Source organism: Cetorhinus maximus, chromosome 2 (assembly GCF_964194155.1).
Source record: "Cetorhinus maximus chromosome 2, sCetMax3.hap1.1, whole genome shotgun sequence".
Classification (NCBI taxonomy): Eukaryota; Metazoa; Chordata; class Chondrichthyes; order Lamniformes; family Cetorhinidae; genus Cetorhinus; species Cetorhinus maximus.
In genome coordinates this window covers 43,716,088-43,737,899 of record NC_135880.1, presented here as the reverse complement: position 1 = coordinate 43,737,899, position 21,812 = coordinate 43,716,088, and the positions used below count along the sequence as shown (strand labels likewise).

The 21,812-nt window shown below is 43.2% G+C and overlaps 1 protein-coding gene across 3 annotated transcripts in view; it reads left to right on the top strand.

Moving 5' to 3' along the window:
* Nucleotides 1-21,812, top strand: part of fcho2 (FCH and mu domain containing endocytic adaptor 2) — a 262,256-nt gene that overhangs the window by 53,284 nt on the left and 187,160 nt on the right. For 2 of the 3 annotated variants that reach the window (XM_078564063.1, XM_078564079.1), the window contains exon 2: nt 11,412-11,503. The exons of the other annotated variant lie outside the window; for it this stretch is intronic. In XM_078564063.1, the coding sequence (XP_078420189.1) occupies nt 11,412-11,503 (92 nt within the window). The remainder of the gene's footprint in view (nt 1-11,411; nt 11,504-21,812) is intronic. 3 annotated transcript variants of the gene reach the window in all.

Below are 21,812 nucleotides of genomic sequence, written 5' to 3'. Positions count from 1 at the left end.
ACAAAGTCCAAGAGAAGTTGGGGTCAGGAATGGGAACTAACTGGGACAGTAGGTTCTGTATACTGCCTTAAGATTGATATAGACGATTACAATTGGGTTCATCCTGGTTCTCCTTACAGAATCAATCTACATTTACTGTCTTGTACACTTCTATAAGGGGGTCTTGTGGTGCAATGGGTAGCAACCCTGCCCCTGAGCCAGAAGCTCTGGGTTCAAGTCCCACTCCAGGACTTGATGGCCAAGGAGGTTGAGTATCAACTTGTAAATCCTTACAACATATGTTCATGACAGATGGTGGGAGCGGGAGAGATTGCTGGTCAGCCATGTGATGGAAAAATAGCTCCGGACTAGAACATGTATGTAAGAGCGCAATAAAAACAGAAAATGCTAGAAAAACTCAGCAGGTCTGGCAGCACCTTTGGAAAGGAAAACAGAGTCAACGTTTCGAGTCTGTATGACTCTTCTTCAGACTCGAAACGTTAACTCTTTCTCTCTCCACAGATGCTGCCAAACCTGCTGAGTTTTTCCTGCATTTTCTGTTTTTGTTTCCGACTTCTAGCATTTGCAGTATTTTGCTTTTATCTTATGTAAATATGCATGTAGCTACAGCAACTCGGACTCCTTGGGGAGGGCGGTTGGCTGAGTTGGCAGGATGGCTGATGTGAATCAGATTGGTGCTAACAGCATAGGGTTCAATTCCCATTCTGGCTGGGCTTGGCTTGATTCGTGACCTTGCCCTGCCTCGGGGTGGAGGTCGTGGCACAGTAGGTTGTACCTACATTTGGGCAGAAAACTGAAGCTTAAGTTTCTCTAACCTTTCTTCATAACTCGTATTCTGTTTTGACAACATTGTTTATTGTAACAATGCAGTGATTTGATATGATGAGTGCCAATTCTCTACAGAGTTAAGTATCCCACCATTTTTCTTTCAAATGCTTTCATCTTTTAAGTGCTGAAAATACTGAAAGAGTGGTGGAAGTGGATTCATTTGTATCTTTCAAAAAGAAATTGGACGTATACTTGAAAAGGAATTGTTTACATGGCCACGGGGAAAGAGCAGGGCAGTGAAGCTAATTGTATAGCTATTTCAAAGAGTATGTATAACCATGATGGACCAGGTTGCCAACATCTATAAGATTCTATCTTTGTGACATTACTCTTAGGTATCACACAAAACAGGCCATTCAGCCCAGCTGATCTATGCCAGTGTTAATGCTCCAAGCCTCCTCCCAACCCTTTACTTCTAACGCTAACCACATAACTTTCCAATCCTTTCTCCCTTGTGTTTATCAATCCCTTAAATGCATCTATGCTATTTGCCTCAGCTACTCATTGTGGAGCAAGCTCCAGAGAATGGTTAGAATATAGGTAAGGAAGTTTCTCCTGAATTCCCTATTAGATTTATTAGGGACTTTCTTATATTTATGGCTCCTAACTTTGGTCTTCCCACAAGTAGATAGATATATCTTCTCAATGACTACTCTATCAAACACTTACATAATCTTAAAACTGTATCAGGTCACACTCAGCCTGCTCTTTCTCGAGAAAAGATCCACAGCCTGTTCAGTCTTTCTTGATATGTATAACCTCTCACTCAATTCTTGTATATCAGTTCTGTAAATCTTTTTTTGCACATTCTCCATTACCTCTATATCCCTTCTATCATATGAAGATCAGAGCTGTGCACAGTACAAGTGTGGTCTAACCAAGGTTCCATACAAAGTTTAATGTAACCTGGCTTTGATTTTAGTGGTTTGCAATGACCCTCTTGGCCCATGTGGTCGTACTTTCCCTTGTGCCAACTGCTGTTATGTTTTTCAGACTGCTGCTGACAACAGTAAGTTGGAGAGTGGGCCTGCAGTGACAAGATAGTGAGGCTAGGGGAACTGAAGAGACATAACATATTGCAAACACTTATAAGAAGGACTTATAAGAAGGAACAAGGTGCCATGGGAAGTGGGAAGGAGGTACAATGAGATGAAAAGCCTGGACTTTCAAGTGAATATAGCAGAGGATAGGAAAGGGAGAGTCCAAAGTAGAAGCAGAGAAATCAGACAGTAAAAAGAGAAGCAGAACTCAGATTGGAAGATACAACAGCCTTTTCCAAATTGTTGCCAGCTGTCCTTAATTAATTAATTAACTCTCATCTTGGCGTAATTATTCATTTTTTACTATATTAATTATGGGCTCTCAAAGTTTACATACTATAATGTTAGGCTGAGTCATCTATAATTAATGAACTGAGCTGTTGCATTAGCAACTCTTCAGTTCTGTGGCACTCTTCTGTATCTCAGGACTATTGGATGCAAGCCATAAGCTTAAACTTAAAAGCCTCTTGAATATATTTTAAACTTATAAAAGCTATTTGTACACTATGAATATTAAGCATTTGTGAAGAATTCTTAACATTTCAGTGGTGGTTTCGTCAGCATAAAAAGCAATCATTGGGAGGAAAGCTCCAAAAGGCCAGGAGGTGTGCAGATTAGAGGGAAACTAGGAGCATAAAGAATGAGGTTGCAGGCTCAAAACACAACTACAATTATTCATGGATATCTGTGCAGGCTTGTGACCATCCGCAGACAAAGGTAGGTATTAACAAGCAACACTTGCTTAGTAATAACCTGCTCACTGACATCCAGTTTGAGTTCCACCAGGACCACTCAGTTCCTGACCTCATTACAGCCTTGGTTCAAACATGGGCAAAAGAGCTGAACACCCGAGGTGAAGTGAGAGTGACTGCCCTTGACATCAGGGCAGCATTTGACAGAGTGTGGCATCAAGGAGCCCTAGCAAAACTGGAGGCAATGGGAATCAGGGGGAAAACTTTCCGCTGGTTGGTGTCATACCTAGCACAAAGGAAGATGGTTGTGGTTGCTGGAGGTCAGTCATCTTAGCTCCAGGACATCACTGCAGGAGTTCCTCAGGGTAGTGTCCTCAGTCCAACCATCTTCAGTTCCTTCAATGACCTTCCTTCCATCATAAGGTCGGAAGTGGGGATATTCACTGATGATTGCACAATGTTCAGCACCATTCGTGACTCCTCAGATACTGAAGCAGCCTATGTCCAAATGCAGCAAGACCTGGACAGCATCCAGGCTTGGGCTGACAAGTGGCAAGTAACATTAGCACCACACAAGTGTCATGCAATGACCATCTCCAACAAGAGAGAATCCCACCATTGCCCCTTGATATTCAATGGCATTGCCATCACTGAATCCCCCACTATCAACATCCTGGGGGTTACCATTGACCAGAAACTGAACTGGACTAGCCATATAAATACTGTGGCTACAAGAGCAGGTCAGAGGCTAGGAATAGAGTGAGGAGTAACCCACCTCCTGTCACCCCAAAGCCTGTCCACCATCTACAAGGCACAAGTCAGGAGTGTGATGGAATACTCCCCACTTGCCTGGATGAGTGCAGCTCCCACAACACTCAAGAAGCTTGACACCATCCAGGACAAAGCAGTCTGCTTGATTGGCACCACATCCACAAACATTCACTCCCTCCACCACTGACGCACAGTAGCAGCAGTGTGTACCATCTGCAAGATGCACTGCAGGAATTCACCAAGGCTTCTTCAACAGCACCTTCCAAATCCACGACCACTACCATCTAGAAGGACAAGGGCAGCAGATAGGTGAGAACACCACCACCTGGAAGTTTCCCTCCAAGTCACTCACCATCCTGACTTGGAAATATATCGCCGTTCCTTCACTGTCGCCGGGTCAAAATCCTGGAACTCCCTTCCTCACGGGATTGTGGGTATACCCACAGCACATGGACTCCAGCGGCTCAAGAAGGCAACTCACCACCACCTTCTCAAGGACAGCTAAGGATGGGCAATGAATGCTGGTCCAGACAGCGAAGCCCACATCCCATGAATGAATAAAAAAAACAGTTGGCCTCTTGTGTTAGTCTTGAGGACAGATACTATGGCGGGTGAGGAATGGTTAGGCAAAGGCCGAGATTGATATACACAAATACATCAGATGTTGGGGGAGTCTTGTAAATTGGTTGAACACCTGCTGCCAACAACAAACACACACACACAAAATTGTATTTTAAACATTGAAAACAGTTAAAAAAAAGTGAAAATCTGATTTAAAAAAACAGGTGGTCCTGGGCAGCCTGTTGTAGTGCCACCCATGGCAGGCGGCCTGTGAGAACAGTTTCATGCCACAGCACCACACAATGACCAAAGGCCTGAAACCAGGATTACATAAGATATATGGCACAGAAACAGGCCATTCGGCAAAACCAGTCCATGCCCGTGTTTATCCTCCTTGCGAGCCTCCTCCCATCTTTTCTGCCATGACAACAAAGATGGTGTGGTCTCATTTCAACTATGCTTTGCCACTAGGCCTCCTGACTCACCTCTGCTATGAACGTTGGACTATATAATAATTATGTTTCTAACTTTCATTCAAGGTAAGATGGAATAGTTTGGAGAGGGGGATGCGACCTCCTACAAAATCTTGTTAAAAGGAAGATTCATCCTGGTGGGGCAGAGAGAAGAGATCCTATTAAAGCCAGGAGGAATTTAAGGAACTTCATACGCAAGACTATATTTCAGCAGAAATGCAGTATAATGTATAAACATGGGGTGGGATTTTCAGTTGTGTTAAAAAGTTAACGTTGAAGCTGTTTCTGTAGCATAGTGTAGTACTTAAGTCAATGTTAATTTTAGTTTGTCTTAAACGTCTTAAAGTGTGAAATCTTGTCATGTGATTCTTTGCGTGGTCACTGGGAAATTCATATCTCTTTTAAAAAGTTGTTGGTCTGTACGGGGATCGTAACACCTTGACGATTGATCCACACTGCAGCCAACAAAAATGGAATAAACATAATTTAAAATGTAGTCAGCGGCATAAGTTTCATTGCTGACGAGAAGATCCAGGCCAGTATGTTTTGTAGGCCTCTGAAACAACCTGGGGGAGATGGTGAAATGGTGGTAATGTCATTAGACTAGTAATCCAGAGGCCCAGGCTAATGCTCTCTGAACATGAGCTCAAATCCCACTATGATAGCTGGTGGAATTTAAAATTCAATTAATAAGGTCTGGAATTGAAAGCTAGTCTCAGTAATGACAACCATGCAACTATCATTTATATCGTAAAAACCTAATGTCCTTTAGGGAAGGAAATCTGGCATAGTTGCCTGGTCTGGCCCACATGTGACTCCAGGTCCACAGTAATGTAGTTGTTAACAGCCCTCTGAAATGGCCTAGTAAGCCACTCAGTTCAAGGGCAAACAGGTCATCAAATGTTGGCCTTGCCAGCGATGCATACATCCCATGAAAGAATAAATGTCATGGACAATTTTAAGGTGTTACCTTTTATTGCTTGTAATTAAATATATTTTCATTGGATGTATGTATTTCCTTATACCCTGAGTGATTTTTAAAAAATTCATTCATGGGATGTGGACGTTGCTGGCTGGGCCAGAATTTGTTGCCCATCCCTAATTGCCCTTGAGAAGGTGGTGATGAACTGTCTCTTGAACTGCTGCAGTCCATGTTGTGTAGGTTAGGGAAGGAGTTCCAGGATTTTGACCCAGCGACAGTGAAGAAACGGCGATATATTTCCAAATCAGGATGGTGAGTGGCTTGGAAGGGAACTTTCAGGTGGTGGTGTTCCCATGTATCTGTTGCCCTTGTCCTTCTAGATGCAGTGGTTGTGGATTTGGAAGGTGTTGCCTAAGGAGCCTTGGTGAGTTTCTGCAGTGAATCTTGTAAATGATACATACTGCTGCCACTGTACGTAGGTGGAGGAGGAAGTGAACATTTGTGGAAGGGGTGCAATCAAGCAGGCTGCTTTATCCTGGATGGTGCCCAGCCTCTTGAGTATTGTTGGAGCTGCACTCATCCAGGCAAGTGAAGAGTATTCCATCACGCTCCTGACTTGTGCCATGCAGATGGTGGACAGGCTTTGGGGAGTCAGGATGGAAGTTACTTGCTGCAGGATCCCTAGCCTCTGACCTGCTGTCATGGACAGAGTTACAAGGTCATGGGTAGAGTAGAGAAAGCAATAAACATTCAGGGGTCTTCTATCTTCATCCATTGTGGATGGGGTGCTAATTAAGTGGACTGCTTTATCCTGGATGGTATCAAACTTCTTGACTATTGCTGGAGAAGCACTCATTCAGGCAAGTGGAGAGTATCCCATCACACTCCTGACTTGTGCCTTGTAGGTGGTGGACAGGCTTTGGGGATTCAGGAGGGTGGTTAGATCCTCTCTCTTGTTGGAGATGGTCATTGCCTGGCACTTGTGTGGTGCGAATGTTACTTGCCATTTGTCAGCCCAAGCCTGGATATTGTCCAGGTCTTGCTCCATTTGGACGTGGACAGCTTCAGTATCTGAGGAGCCACGAATGGTGCTGAACATTGTGCAATCATCAGTGAACATCCCCAGTTCTGACCTTGTGACGGAAGGCAGGTTGTTGATGAAGCAGCTAAAGATGGTTGGGTCTAGGACACGACCCTGAGGAACTCCTGCAGTGATATCCTTGAACTGAGATGGTTGACCTCCAACAACCACAACTATCTACCTTTGCGCAAGGTATGACTCCAGCCAGCGGAAAGTTTTCCCCCTGATTCCCATTAACTCCAGTTTTGCTAGGGCTCCTTGATGTCACACTTGATCAAATGCTGCCTTGATGTCAAGGGCAGTCAGTCTTACCTCATCTTTGGAGTTCAACTCTTTTGTCCATCTTTGAAGCAAGGCCATGAGGTCAGCAGCTGAGTGATCCTGGCAGAACCCAAACTGAGCGTCAGCAAGCAGGTTATTACCAAACAAATGCCGATTGATAGCACTGTTGATGACCCCTTCCATCACTTTACTGATGATCGAGAGTAGACTGTTGGGGCGGTAATATCCAGTGCCTTCATCCATTCCTTAACATCACATGGAGTGAATCGAATTAGCTGAAGACTAGCATCTGTAATGCTGGGCCGTCCAGAGAAGGTGGAGATGGATCATCCAATCGGCACTTCTGGCTGAAGATTGTAGCTAATGCTTCAGCCTTATCTTTTGCACTGATATACTGGGCTCCCCCATCATTGAGGATGGGGATATTTGTGGAGCCTCCTCCTCCACCGAGTTGTTTAATTGTCCACCACCATCCACAACTGGATGTGGCAGGACTGCAGAGCTTACATCTGATCTGTTGGTTGTGGAATTGCTTAGCTCTGTCTATCACTTGCTACTTATGCTGTTTGGCACTTCAGTAATCCTGTGTAGTAGCTTCACCAGGTTGAGATCTCATTTTTATGTATGCCTGGTGCTGCTCCTGGCATGTCCTCCTGCACTCACCATTAAACCAGAGTTTAATCCCTTGGCTTGGTGGTAATGGTAGCATGGGGGATATGCCGGGCCATGAGATTACAGGTTGAGTACTCTTCTGCTGCTGATGGCCTACAGCACTGCATGGTTACCCATTCTTGAGCTGCTACATCTTTTCGAAATCTATCCCATTTAGCACGGTGTTAGTGCCAAACAACATGATGGGTGGTATCCACAAGGACTGTGCAGTGGTCACTCCTACCAATGCTGTCAAAGACAGTAGGTTTTTGAGGATAAGGTCAAGTATATTTTTCCCACTTGTTGGTTCCATCACCTCCTGCCGCAGACCCAGTCTAGCAGCTATGTCCTTTAGGAATCGGCCAGTTCAGTCTGTAGTGGTGCTACCAAGCCAATCTTGGTGATGGACATTGAAGTCCCCCGCCCAGAGCACGTTCTGTGCCCTTGCCACCCTCGCTGCTTCCTCCAAGTGGTGTTCAACATGGAGTTCTGCTTCATCAACTGAAATGGGGCTGTACGTGGTAAGCGGCAGGAAGTTTCCATATTTGACTTGATTCCAAGAGACTTTGGGGTCCAGAGTCAATGTTGAGGACTCCCAGGCAACTTGATCCCAACTGTATACCACTGTGCCGCCACCTTTGCTGGATCTGACATGCCGGTGGGACAGAGCATACCCAGGGATGGTGATGGTTACGTCTGAGACATTTTCTATAAAATATGATTCCGAGAGTATGACCATGTTAGGTTGTTGCTTGGCTAGTCTGTGGGACAGCTCTCCCTAGGGCTAGTGTCAAAATTGGATGTTAGTAAGGAGGACTTTGCAGGGTTAACAGGGCTGGGTTTGCCATTGTCGTTTCCAGTGTCTAGGTCAATGCTGGGTGGTCCGTTAGGTTTCATTCCTCACTGACTTTCTAGCGGTTTAATACAACTTAGTGGCTTGCTAGGCCATTTCAAAAGTCATTTAAGCGTCATCCACGTTACTGTGGGCCTGGAATCACATGTGGGCCGGACAAGGTAATGACGGCAGGTTTCCTTCCCTAAAGGGCATTAGTGAACCAATGGGTTTTTCCTGACAATTGACAATTAGACTTTTAATTCCAGATTTTTATTGATTGAATTCAAGTTCCACCATCTGCCACGGTGGGATTTGAACCCAGGTCCCAGAGCATTACCCTCGATTACTAGTCCAGAGACAATACCACTATGCCACCGCCTCCCTCAATTGAGTCAATTTAAATAACCCAGCAGGAAGCTTTTGTATTTGAAAAATGAAGAAGGTTAGTTTATTTCTCACACACTTACCCCAGTGGTTAACGAAAATGTGACATCTCACTCACACAACTCACCCACGCTGTCACACACACACACTAAATACAGTTGAAGGTAAAGCAATAATGAAAAAAATGGAATTTAACTCAGCCACTATTTCGGTGCAGGTGTGATGTTTCGTGGTCGAGTTGTTACTTTAGCTGAAGTCAAGGGACTGCAGAGAGTTCTCAGTACTTGTGATGGTTCTTAGTGTTGATCTGCCCAGAGGTTGTTTTCACAGGTAGGCTTGAAGATGGAACAGGTAAGAGGAGAGAATGAGGCTTGTTTCTCTTTCAAGATATTGTAGGTAGTTACTTTGCTGCTTAACAGTTTGCAGCGATTGATGGCTTTGCCTGTCGGACGGACTCTCTCTCTCTCTCTTTCTCTCTTTCTGATGAAATTTTGTCTCTGAAGATGTCTATAAAAAGCAGTTTTAATTTTCTGCTATATCTTTAGCAGGCTGCCATATTATGTGACCTCACATCACTGTAGATTCATGGTTCCAAATAAGGTATCGTGGTAATTCAAACAGCAATCTGTTATCCTTCCCCCTTCTGTGGTTTTATTAGGTGACTAAAGCCTTTAGATCTGGCAAGGCACATTTGCATTTTTACATTGAAGATGTCACTAGTGTTTTATTTATATCCTGGCCAAAACCATAGTGCGTCAGTATTAGAAAATATATCTTTGTCCTCTTGAAAGATAAAATGGTTTGATCCACAAAACTGTCTGGTAGCTCTGAAGAGCCACCTTAAGTTCCAGTTTTATTTATTTTAAAATGTAGCCTTTGAAAACATGACTTTAAATAATTAAATTATTGTGTCATGACACAAAGAAAAATAAAATAGTGTTTTACTGATTGGCAACATATTTCCTGTTCACCAAAAGTGGGTTGTTATCATTAAAAAAATATTCACAACCATGTTAGTGCCTGTGATAGAATCTATAACAATACTAATTTTTTGCCTGTTTGGACTGTTTTGATTGGTCAGTTTAAGGGGCACGTCTGTTAGTGCGTTTATTTGATAAGCGCACGTGGAGTCATGTGGAGCACATAGGTGGCTGCCAGCGGTTGGTGAAGAAGAAAACAGTGGAAAGTATTTCTGACAAATTTACGCTGGCTGGAGCGATTGTTTCCTTGAGGGATTAGATGGGATTGACGGGAGGATGGAGAAGACATTGGAGGGCTATAAATAATGGGATGGGGTTGGCATGGGAAGGATGGAATGACAAGGGATGAAGATGGCATGAGAAGGGTGGATGAGATGGTGGAATTGGTTAAGTGGCAAAATGGCAGGGACAACTACTTGAAATAACATTATTGGAAAGCTATACTTTGTGCTAAAAATGAAGATTCATTACATTTGAATGAAAACATTTTAGAAAAGCTGTCAGGTGAATTAAAAGAATACACCAGCCTGGATCCCATAGATGAAGAAAATGACAAAAGTCTATATGCTCCAGACTTTCTACACAGTCTAACCCCAGTGGACGTGCCACTGCACAAGCTTAAACTCAAGGAAGGACAAATATAATTTTGCTACTAAACTTGAATTCTTAACAAGGGGCTGTATTTTATGTGGGTGTGGGGGGGTGGGTTTGATCTTTGGGGGTTACCCTTTGCAGATTGGGGGTCAACTCCATTTAGGTCAACCCCTCTCCCTTTCTTCCTAACCACCCCCCAACCCCACAGCTTTAAACCCAGCCCTCCCCAAATCCTCCTTGCCCAAGACCCTGGCCTTAACAGTTCCATGGACCCATTGGGCTGCCTTCCTCCTCGTTTGCAGTCCCAGCAGCGGCCATTCACGCGCTCTTGGCGCTGCCGGGACTGATGGAGCTGCTAGCCAACCAGATTGTCCAGCAGCTCCAAAGGGTGGGACTTCTTCCCCAGTAAGGGGGAGAAGTTCCATACTGGCCCTGTTAAGGCTGTCCGCAGCACTTTGGGGTGAGCTGGCTTGGAGTAGGTCAGCTCCACACCAACTTTGTTTCACATTTGCCCCCCGCCCTCCCATTTTATTCTGCCCAAGGACTTTGTCATGGACCAAGATTGGTAGTTAGGAAGCTGTTTTCTTCGATGATGGATGCTGAAATTATATTAGCCAGATATTGAGCCCATTGGGTGTAAACATGTCTTTTCAGCTCAGGAAAAAACAATTCTTAATTAAACTTTCACATTCTATTATTATAACAAGTTGCACATCTAGACTTTTGACAACATTCCCAAGACTGTTTTTACATTTAGCTTTATGTTCCTTTTCACCGAGTGAGAAGTTTTGATTCTATTATAGCCTTTGGTGAATGAACCACCTGAAATCCTGTATTTACAGAAGTTCTGTTGCAACAAAGATACTAATTTGACCACAAATGTTTTGCTAGTTAAATAATAGTTCTTCTGTAGAGTTATGCCAGATCTCCCGTTGACCGTGCTAGAATTATACTGCCATTTGTGATCTTTTCTTGTTCCTTGTATTAAATATGTACAGCAGTGTTGCATAATGTATTTGAGACTCCGTTTTTGTACTGGTTTGTTCAATTGCCTGTGTATTTCATTTTGAGCTTGCTGATTAAATCTGTCAATGACTGCTAGAATTTCATATCGAAGGACTTATCCTCTGAAGTGCTGCTTTATTCCTGGAAATTTTAATTTGAAATTTTTAAAGTTTTAAATGGATGAGTGTGCCCAGATATAAGACAAAATAAAAGCCTAATGTGTTATTTTACTTTAAGTTACAATTTGTACTTTACATTAAATCTGGACACCTTTTTTAAAGTTCAAGTATTAAAATAGATTGTTGTTTTCAGGGGGAAAAGAACAATGGCTTTGATGTCCTTTATCATAATATGAAACATGGTCAAACATCGACAAAAGACCTGGCAGACTTCATAAGAGAAAGGTATTTCATTGTTTTTGGGGCATTTCCACACTTCAATGGATTAGTGGAGTTAGAAATATAAATAAAATTAAAATTGTTCTGTTTTTGTTAATAAAAACATATGTAGTCATTGTGTTGTATTTTCAATGAACAAATGCAGAACAGTGATTGTAAATACAGGAAATTGATATGAATACAAAGTAGTTTGTATCTCTGAGAGACCTTTTCATATTCATTCATGGGATATGGGTGTCACTGGCAGGCATAACATTTATTGTTCATCCCTAACTGATCTTCAGAGGTGGCGAGGCGCCTTCTTGAACCGCTGCAGTCTATGTAGTGTAGCTACACCCACAGTGCTATTAGGAAGGGAATACCAGGATTTTGATCCAACAACAGTGAAGGAACAGCATATATTTCTAGGTCAAGGTGATGTATGATTTGGAGGTGAACTTGCAGGTGGTGTTGCCCTTGTGCACCTGCTGCCCTTAATCTTCTGGATGGTACAGGTTGTGGGTTTAGAAGGTGCTGTCGAAAGAGCCTTGGTGAGTTGCTGCAGTGCATCTTATAAATGGTACACACTGCTGCCACTATGTGCTGGTGGTGGAGGGGTTGACTATTTAAGGTAATGGCCAATCAAGTGGATTGCTTTAATAAAAACAGAAAATGCTGGAAAAACTCAGCGGGTTTGGCAGCACTTGTGGAGAGAGAAACAGAGTTAACGTTTGGAGTCCATATGACTCTTCTTCAGAGCTAAAGAGAAGTAGAAATGCGATGGATTTTATATTGTTTAAGAGGGGGGTGAAGCCGGTGGAACAAGACTGAAGGTCAGGGATAGGTGACAACTAAGGAGAGATTGACAAAGATGTCATGGACACAAGACGAAGAGTGTTAATAGTAGTGGTAAAGAGTAAAGAAGATGCTGATAGTGGCATAAAGGTAAGATAGCAGAAGATGGTAATAGCAAAACAAGGGTCAGTGCTCTGTGAAAGCAAAACATAAAAACAAGTGACAGATGGCCTTGTGTGGGGAGGGGTTTTTTGGGGAAAAAGTATTTAAAAAATGAACAAATAAATAAAAGAATAAAGCAAAATTAAAAATAAGTAAATAATGGATTTAAAAAGGGTCATGATGGAGGAGAGAGTTCATGGTCTGAAGCTGTTGAACTCAATGTTAAGTCCTGAAGGCTATAAGGTGCCTAATCGGAAGATGTGGCGCTGTTCCTCCAGTTTGCGTTGGGCTTTATTGGAACGTTGCAGCAGGCCAAAGATGGACATGTAGGCATGAGTTCAGGATGGTGTGTTGAAATGGCAAGCGACAGGAATGTCTGGGTCATGCTTGCAGACAGACCGAAGGTGTTCCGCAAAGCGGTCACCCAGTCTCCATTTAGTCCCCCCAATGTAGAAGAGACCGCATTGGGAGCAGCGAATGCAGTAGTCCAAATTGAAGGAGGTGCAAGTGAAGAGCTGCTTCACTTGAAAGGAGTGTTTGGGGCCTTGGACGGTGAGGGGGAGGTGTTGCACCTTCTGCGATTGCATGGGAAGGTGCCATTGGAAGGGGATGAGGAGTTGGGGGTGATGTAGGAGTGGACCAGTGTGTCTTGGAGGGAACTGTCCCCACGGTGGGGTGAGGGGAAGATGTGTTTGATGGTGGTATCATGCTGGAATTGGCAGAAATGGCGGGGGATGATCCTTTGAATGCAGAGGCTGGTGGGGTGAAAAGTGAGGACAAGGGGGACCCTGTCATGGTTCTGGGAGGGAGGGGAAGAGGTGAGGGTAGAGGTGCGGGAGATGGTTCAGACACGGTTGAGGGCCCTGTCGACCACAGCGTTGGGGGGGAGCCTTGGTTAATGAAGAAGAAAGACATGTCAGAAGTGCCGTTTTGGAAGGTGGCATCATTGGATCAGATGTGACGGAGGCGGAGGAACTAAGAGAGAGTAAGATGGAGTCCATACAGGAAGTGGGATGTGAGGAGCTGTAGTCCATAAGACCATAAGACATAGGAGCAGAAATTAGGCCCATCGAGTCTGCTCCGCCATTCAATCATGGCTGATAAGTTTCTCAACCCCATTCTCCCGCCTTCTCCCCGTAACCTTTGATCCCCTTACCAATCAAGAACCTATCTATCTTGGTCTTAAATACACTCAATGACCTGGCCTCCACAGCCTTCTGTGGCAATGAATTCCATAGATTCACCACTCTCTGGCCAAAGAAGTTTCTCCTCACCTCTGTTCTAAAAGGTCTTCCCTTTACTCTGAGGCTGTGCCCTCGGGTCCTAGTCTCTCCTACTAATGGAAACATCTTCCCCATGTCCACTCTATCCAGGCCTTTCAGTATTCTGTAAGTTTCAATCAGATCCCCCCCTCATCCTTCTAAACTCCATCGAGTATAGACCCAGAGTCCTCAAACGTTCCTCATATGTTAAGCCTTTTATTCCTGGGATCGTTCTCGTGAACCTCCTCTGGACCCTCTCCAGGGCCAGCACATCCTTCCTGAGATACGGGGCCCAAAATTGCTCACAATATTCTAAATGTGGTCTGACTGGAGCCTTATAAAGCCTCAGCAGCACATCCCTGCTTTTATATTCTAGTCCTCTCGAAATAAATGCCAACATTGCATTTGCCTTGCTAACTACCGACTCAACCTGCAAGTTAACCTTAAGAGAATCCTGGACTAGAACTCCCAAGTCCCATTGCACTCCAGATTTCTGAATTCTCTCCCCAATTAGAAAATAGTTTATGCCTCTATTCTTCCTACCAAAGTGCATGACCTCACACTTCCCCATGTTGTATTCCATCTGCCACTTCTTTGCCCATTCTCCTAACCTGTCCAAATCCTTCTGCAGCCTCCCCGCCTCCTCAACACTACCTGTCCCTCCACCTATCTTTGTATAATCTGCATAGTAATCGAAGTAGCTGTGGGAGTCGGTGGGCTTATAATGAGTATTGGTGGACAATCTATAACCAAAAATGGAGACAGAGAGGTAAGGAAGGGAAGTGTCGGAGATGGTCCATGTGAAGGCGACAGAGGAGTGGAAATTGTAAAATTTTCCATGTCCAGACTAGACCATGAAGCAGCACCAATACTGTCATCGATGTACCTAAAAAAAGAGTTGTGGGAGGGGGCCTGAGTAGGACTGGAACAAGGAATGTTCCACATATCCCACAAAAAGACAGGCATAACTGGGTCCCATGCCCCATAGCCACACTTTTTATTTGGAGGAAGTGAGACAAGTTTAAGGAGAAATTGTTCAGTGAGAGAAGTGGATTACTTTGTCTTGGATGGTGTCGAGCTTCTTTGTATTGTTTGAGCTACCCTCATCCAGGCAAAAGGGGAGTATTCCATCACAAAACTGCTCAATGTTCCCTCATAAGACAACTTACATCCGAGCAATAACCTAGTGATTCTTCTCTGAACCGTCTCCAATGCAAATATATCCTTCCTTAAGTAAGGAGACCAAAACTATAGCAGTACTCTAGTTGAGGTCTTTCCAATGCCCTGTACAGTTGGCACAAGGCTTCCCTACTTTTATGCTCCATTGCTCTTGCATTAAAAACCAACACTCTATTTGCCTTCCTAATTACTGGCTGTACCCGAATGCAAAATTTTTGTGATTCATGTAAGAGGACTCCCAGATCCCTCTGTCCAGTAGCATTCTACAGTCTCTCCCCATTTAAATAATATTCTGCTTTTCTATTCTTCCCACCAAAGTGGGTAGCCTCACATTTTGCCATATTATACTCCATCTGCCAAATTGTTGCCTCCTCACTTAGCCTATCTATATCCCTTTGCAGACTCTTTAAATCCTCCTCACAACTTGCTATTCTACCTATCTTTATACCCTTAACAAATTTGGCTAGAGTATAGTCAGATCCTTCAACCAAGTCATTGATAAAGATTGTAAATAGTTGAGGCCTCAGCACAGATTCCTGTGGCACTCCACTTGTTACAGTTTGCCAACCTGAAAATGAATCATTTATCCTGACTCTCTGTTTCCTGTTCATTAGCAAATACTCTATCCATGCTAATATATCACCCCCAACACCATGAGCTCTTACTTTGTGTAGTAACATTTTATGTTGCACCTTATTGAATGTTTTTTGGAAATCCAAATATACTGCAAATACTGGTTCCCCTTTATCAGGCCTGCTTGTTACCTCCTCAAAGAGCTCTAATAAATTTGTCAAGCACGATTTCCCTTTCACAAAACCATGTTGACTCTGCCTGATTGTATTATGATTTTCTAAATAACCTGCTACTACTTTTTTAATAATGGATTCTAGCATTTTCCCAATGACAGATGTTAGGGCTAACTGACCTACAATTTCCTGCTTTCTGCCTCCCTCCTTTCTTGAATAGTGGTGTTACAGCTGCGGCTTTCCAATCCATTGTGACCTTTCCAGAATCTAGGGAATTTTGGAAGATTACCACCAAGGATCTGCTATCTCTACAACCGTTCCTTTTAATACTCGAGGATGCAGGCCATCAGGTCTGGGGGACTTGTCAGCCTTTGCTTCCATTAGTTTACACAGTGCTTTTACTCTGGTAATCGCGATTATTTAAAGTTCCTCCCTGTCTTTTGCCCCTTGATTTTCTGCTGTTCTTGGGATGCTTTTTGTGTCTTTTATTGTGAAGACTGATACAAAATCCTTGTTCAAGGCCTCTGCAATTTCCATGTTTCCCATTATTAATTTCCCAGTCTCAGCCTCTAAAGGGATTCTTACTTTAGCTGCTCTTTTCTTGTTTATTTACCTTGTAGTAATTTTAACTCTGTTTTATATTTCTTGCTAATTTTCTCTGATACTTTAACTTCTCCCAGTTTATTTTTTTTAAATCGTTTTTGCTGCTTTCTAAAATTTCCCAAATCTCTGTCCTACCACTAGCCCCCGCAGCACTGGAAGCCTTTTCTTTTAATTTGATATCATCCTTAACTTCCTTAGTTAGCCAGGGATGGTACATCCTTCTCGTAGTCCTTCTTTCTCAATGAAATATATCTTTGCTGAGAGTTATGAGTTATGAGAGTTATATCCCCTTAAATGCCTGCCCCTGTTTCTCTACAATCTTACCTTTAAACCTATTTTCCCAGTCCGCTTCAGCCAACTCTGTCTTCATGCCCTTGTAATTGCCTTTATTTAAATTTAAGACACTAGTCACAGAACATTTCTCACCCTCAAACTGAATGTGGAATTCCATCATGTTGTGATCAGTCTTGACTAAAGGATCCTTTACTATGAGATCATTAATTAATCCTAGTTGCCCAAGTCTAAAATAGCATCCCTTGTGTAGTCTGTAACCAAATTATCTCCCTGTTAAAGGCTTCCCATTGCTCATTTACTGTTATTCCTTCCAATCTTTGATTAAAATCCAACTGGGCCTGGTCGCTAATACAAAAGCAAAATACTGCAGTTGTTGGAAATCTGAAATAAAAACAGAAAATAGTAGAAGTACTCAGCAGGTCGATCAGTATCTGTGGAAAGAGAAAAAGAGTTAGGGTTTCAGGTTGACCTCTTTTCAGAACTGGGCCTGATCACTTTTCAACTCACTGAAGTTAGTCCTCCTTTAGTTCAGTACAGTATTTGCATTGGTGGATTAGTCTGCCAATTTCTCTTCTTAAATAGCAACCGAATCAACTTGCTTCAGTCAGTCAAACGTGCCCCTTGTTCACTGTGCTTTCAGACCATGTATTCTAAGCATTTGTGTCAAAGTTTATCAAAAGTCCACTCTCAATATTTGAATGTGAGCTATTTGTGAACATTAGCTCAACCTGTTGACCATATGCTTGAGCAACTGCGATTAATCTTGTGGAGTTATTTTATGAACATACAAACATAGGAGCGGAAGTAGGCCATTTGGCCCCTCTAACCTGCTTAGCCATTCAATAAGATCATGGCTGATCTGTTTGTGTTTCGAATTCCACACTCCCATCTACCCCTGATAACCTTTGATTCTCTTGTCTGACAAGAATCTATCTACCTCTGTCTTAAAAATGTTCAGTGACCCTGCTTCCACTGCTATCTGAGGCAGAAAGTTCCAAAGTCGCACAACCCTCTTGAGAGAAAAAAATTTCCCCTCATCCCTGTCCTAAAAGGGTAACCCCTAATTTTAAAACAGTGCCCCCAACTCTGTGCTCACTCATAAGAGGAAACTTCCTTTCCACGTCCATCTTGTTAAGACCATTCAGAATCTTATACACTTCGATCAAGCCACCCCTCACTCTTCTAAACTCAAGTGAAAACAAGCCCAGCCTGTCCAACCTATCCTCATAAGATAACCCACTTGTTCTAGATATCAATAAACCTCCTCTGAACTGCCTCCCAATGCATTTACATCCTTTCTTAAATAAGGAGACCAAAATTGCACACACTATTCGAGATGCAGTCTCACCAATGCCCTGCATAATTGAAGCATAACATCCTTACTTTTATATTCAGTTCCTCTCGTAATAAAGGATAGCATTCCATTCTTCTTGATTATATGCTGTACCTGTATACTAACTTTTTGTGACTCATGCACGAGAACACCCAGATTCCTCTGCTCCTCAAAATTCTGCAATCATTCTCCATTAAAGTAATACTCTTTTTTTATCCTTTCTGCCAAAGTGAACAACTTCACATTTTCACACATTATACTCCATCTGCCAGATTTTTGCCCACTCACTCAACCTATCTATATCCATCTGAAAACTCCTTATGTCTTCTTTACAACATACTTTCCTACCTATCTTTGTGTCGTTTGCAAATTTAGCTACCATGCCTTCTCTCCCCTCATCTAAGTTATTGATGTAAATTGGAAAATGTTGAGGCCCCAGCACAACCCTGCAGGACTCCACTTGTCACATCCTGCCAATCAAAGACCCACTTATGCATACTCTCTGCTTTCTGCCAGCCAGCCAATCTTCTACCTAAGCTAATATGTTCACCTCTACACCATGAGCTTTTATTTTCTGCAACAAACTTTGATGTGGCACTTTTTCAAATGCTTTCTGGAAATCCAAGAACACTACATCTACAGGCTCCCCTCTATCCACAGTTTTTCTAAGTGCCCAGCTATAACCTCTTTGATGATAGATTCTAACACTTTCCCCAACACAGACTTCAAGCTAACTAGCCTATAGTTTCCTGTTTTCTGCCTCCCTCCCTTCTTGAATAGAGGGGTTATCTTTGCTGTTTTCTGTCTGATGGATCCTTTTCATAATCTAGGAAGTTTGGAAAATTAATACCAATGCACCTACTACCTCATTATATATGTCCTGAGGATGAAGTCCATCTGGACCCGGAGACTTGTCAGCCCACAGCTCCATTAATTTGCTCAGTACCGCTTCCCTAGTGATTATAATTTCACCAAGTTTCTCTTTCCCCTCCTCCACCTGATTTACAGCTATTACTGGAATGTTTTTGTATCCTCTATAGTGAAAACAGAAGAAAAATATTTGTTCATTTCATCCGTCATTTCCTTATTATCTACTATTAACTCCCCATTCTCACTCTAGAGGACCATCATTCACTTTACCGACTGTTTTCCTGTTTAAATATCTGTAGAAACCCTTGCTATCCATTTTTACATTTCTAGCTGCTTCCTCTCACACTCTAATCTCTGCCATTCTTTATATTCTGATCAATCATCTGCCCTGCCACTCATCTTTGAGCAGTTATATACTTTTTCCTTAAGTATGGTGTTTTCCCTGACTACTTTAGTTAACCATGGATCCTCCCTTTAGAATTTTTCTTTATAGTAGGAATATAGTTGTTCTGAGTATTCTGAAATATCCCCTAAGTGTCTGCCACTGCTTCTCTATTGATCTATCCCCTTGCCTAGTTTCCCAGTTCACTTCAGCTAGCTCAGCTTTCATGCCCACATAGTTGCCCTTATTTAAGTTTAAAACACTAGTCTTGGATCTACTCTTCTCCCTTTCAAACTGGCTGTAAAATTCAACCATAATTGTGGTCGCTGCTACCTAGGGGTGCCTTCACTCTGAGGTCATTCAATCCTGTCACATTACACAATACCAAGTCTAATATAACCTGCTCTCTGGTTGGTTCCGGACGTGTTGCTGTAAGAAACTATCTCAAAAGCATTCTATGGCTACAACTGCCAATCTGATTTTTCAAGTTTATATGTAGATTAAAGTCACCCATGATTATTGCCATCCTTTTATCACAAGCACCCAATATTTCTTCTTGTATACTTTGTCCTACATTGTGGCTACTGTTAGGGGGCCTGTGGACCACTCTCACTAGTGTCTTCTTTCCCCTATTATTATTCTTCTCCACCCAAACCAATTCTATATCCTGATCTTCTGAACCAAAGTAATCTCTAACTATTGCGCAAGTGTCATCCTTGATTGACAGTGCTACCCCTCTACCTTTACCTAGCTTCCTACACTTCTTGAATGTCACATAGCCCTCAATATTCAGGACCCAATTCTTGTCATCCTGCAGCCAGGTCTCTATAATGGCTATCAGATCATATTTATTTCCTTCAACCTGTTCTGTCAATTCGTTTTACTTTGTTGTGAATGCAATGATACAGAGGCTTTAGTTTTGTCTTTTTGTTATCTTTGTAACATCTGGTCTTGATTCTTTGTGCATTCTTAGGTTTTTTTCTCTCTGTCCCTTAATGCCATTCTCCAACCCTCATCTCCCATATTACTATTTTCCTCTCTTACCTTGTCTCTACTCTTTGATGTACTGCATCCTTCCACCTTTGATCACTTGTTCCCACTATTTAGTTTAAAACCCTCTCTACTTCCCTAGTTATGCGGTTTGCAAGAACACTGATCCCAGCACGGTTCAGTTGTAGACCATCCCAATGGTACAACCCCCACGTTCCCCAATACCGAGTGCCCCACAAACTGGAACCCACTTCTCCCACAACAGTCTTTGAGCCAAAAACAAAAATAGCTGGAAAAACTCAGCAGGTCTGACAGCATCTGTGGGCAGAGTCATACGGACTCGAAACGTTAACTCTGTCTTCCTCTCCACAGATTCTGTCCCGAACCCTGACACCGAGCAGGACTCTGGGCTCTCACTCTTTGCTGCAGAGAACAGTGTTAAATCTCCCTCACTCTACTGTCCCCTACTACCACTACATTCCTTTTTGCTTTCCCCACCAAATAAACTGAGAGAATCTCAAACCTATTGGAATTGTAGAGGCTCACACTCCCGCACTCCTGTCCTCTGGGTCCCCTTGCCTGTCTCACTCGCAGTCACACCCTCCTGTTCCTGACCACTGACCAAATCGGAAGTCCCTATCCTAAGTGGTGTGACTGCCTCCTGGTACAAAGCATCCTCCCTGATGTGTGGCATAGTCTGTAGTTGAGCCTCCAGCTCAATGCCCCTGAGCCGAAGTTCTTCAGGTGCAAATACTTACTGCAGACGAGTTTGCCTTGGATCACAATGTTATCCACGAGCTCCCATATGTTGCAGCCTTGACACATTACTCGTCCTGCCATCCTTAATGCGTTTTAAATAATTACTTAATTATATTATTAGCTTATTTGTGTTGCTTTTTTATATATTTTATCAACTTTACCACCAGTTTGTGTACTATTTTAAACCTTATGGATAGAATAGAGCTTACCGACTTACCAGATACTCACCAAACTCCCTTCCCTGTAGTAGAGTAAAAACCAATTCCTAGAGTGAGTAAGATAGAAAACGGGAATGAAAACCTCTTTCCTCCCCTTCACCAAAATCTCCCACTCACCAAACTCCAAGGGCAGCATCCTCCCCCCCCCCAGTCAGTGGGTGGGGGTTGTGCGGGAGCAGGCGCTGGTGGGTGGGTTCCCGATTGGCGCCCCTGATCGGGGGCGCGCTGCCATTTTTCGTGGACGGGCCAATTAAGGCCCGCCCGGCATAACGTATGTTTAGAAGCGCTGAGCGCTCCCTGTGCGGGCAGGGGGGGATTCCCTGAGCCGGGAGTGCGCTCTTTCGCACGCACAGATCTACCTGAGGCAAAGTGCCGCCTTAGGGAGATCGGTTGAAGTTATAAAAATTTTTTAAAGGCTGGAAAATATTTTCCTGACATGTCCCCTCATGTGATTGTCACATGACTGGGACATGTCCGTTACTTTTATCTAAAAATATTCTGAAAATTTTAAATCCCTAATGAAATCTCATCCATCCCTTGGATGAGGTTTCATGTTTTTTCTGAAGGCCGCCTGGGCTCTTTGCCTGCCCGCCAACCTTAAGGTTGGACAGGCAGGTCCAATAATCATTTCAATTACTTTTTCAATGGCCTTAATAGGCCGTTGACAGGTCGGCTGCGCATCCGCTGAACTGACAATCTAACTGACGCGAGGAGACGTCGGGACGCACGCCCGACATCACCCC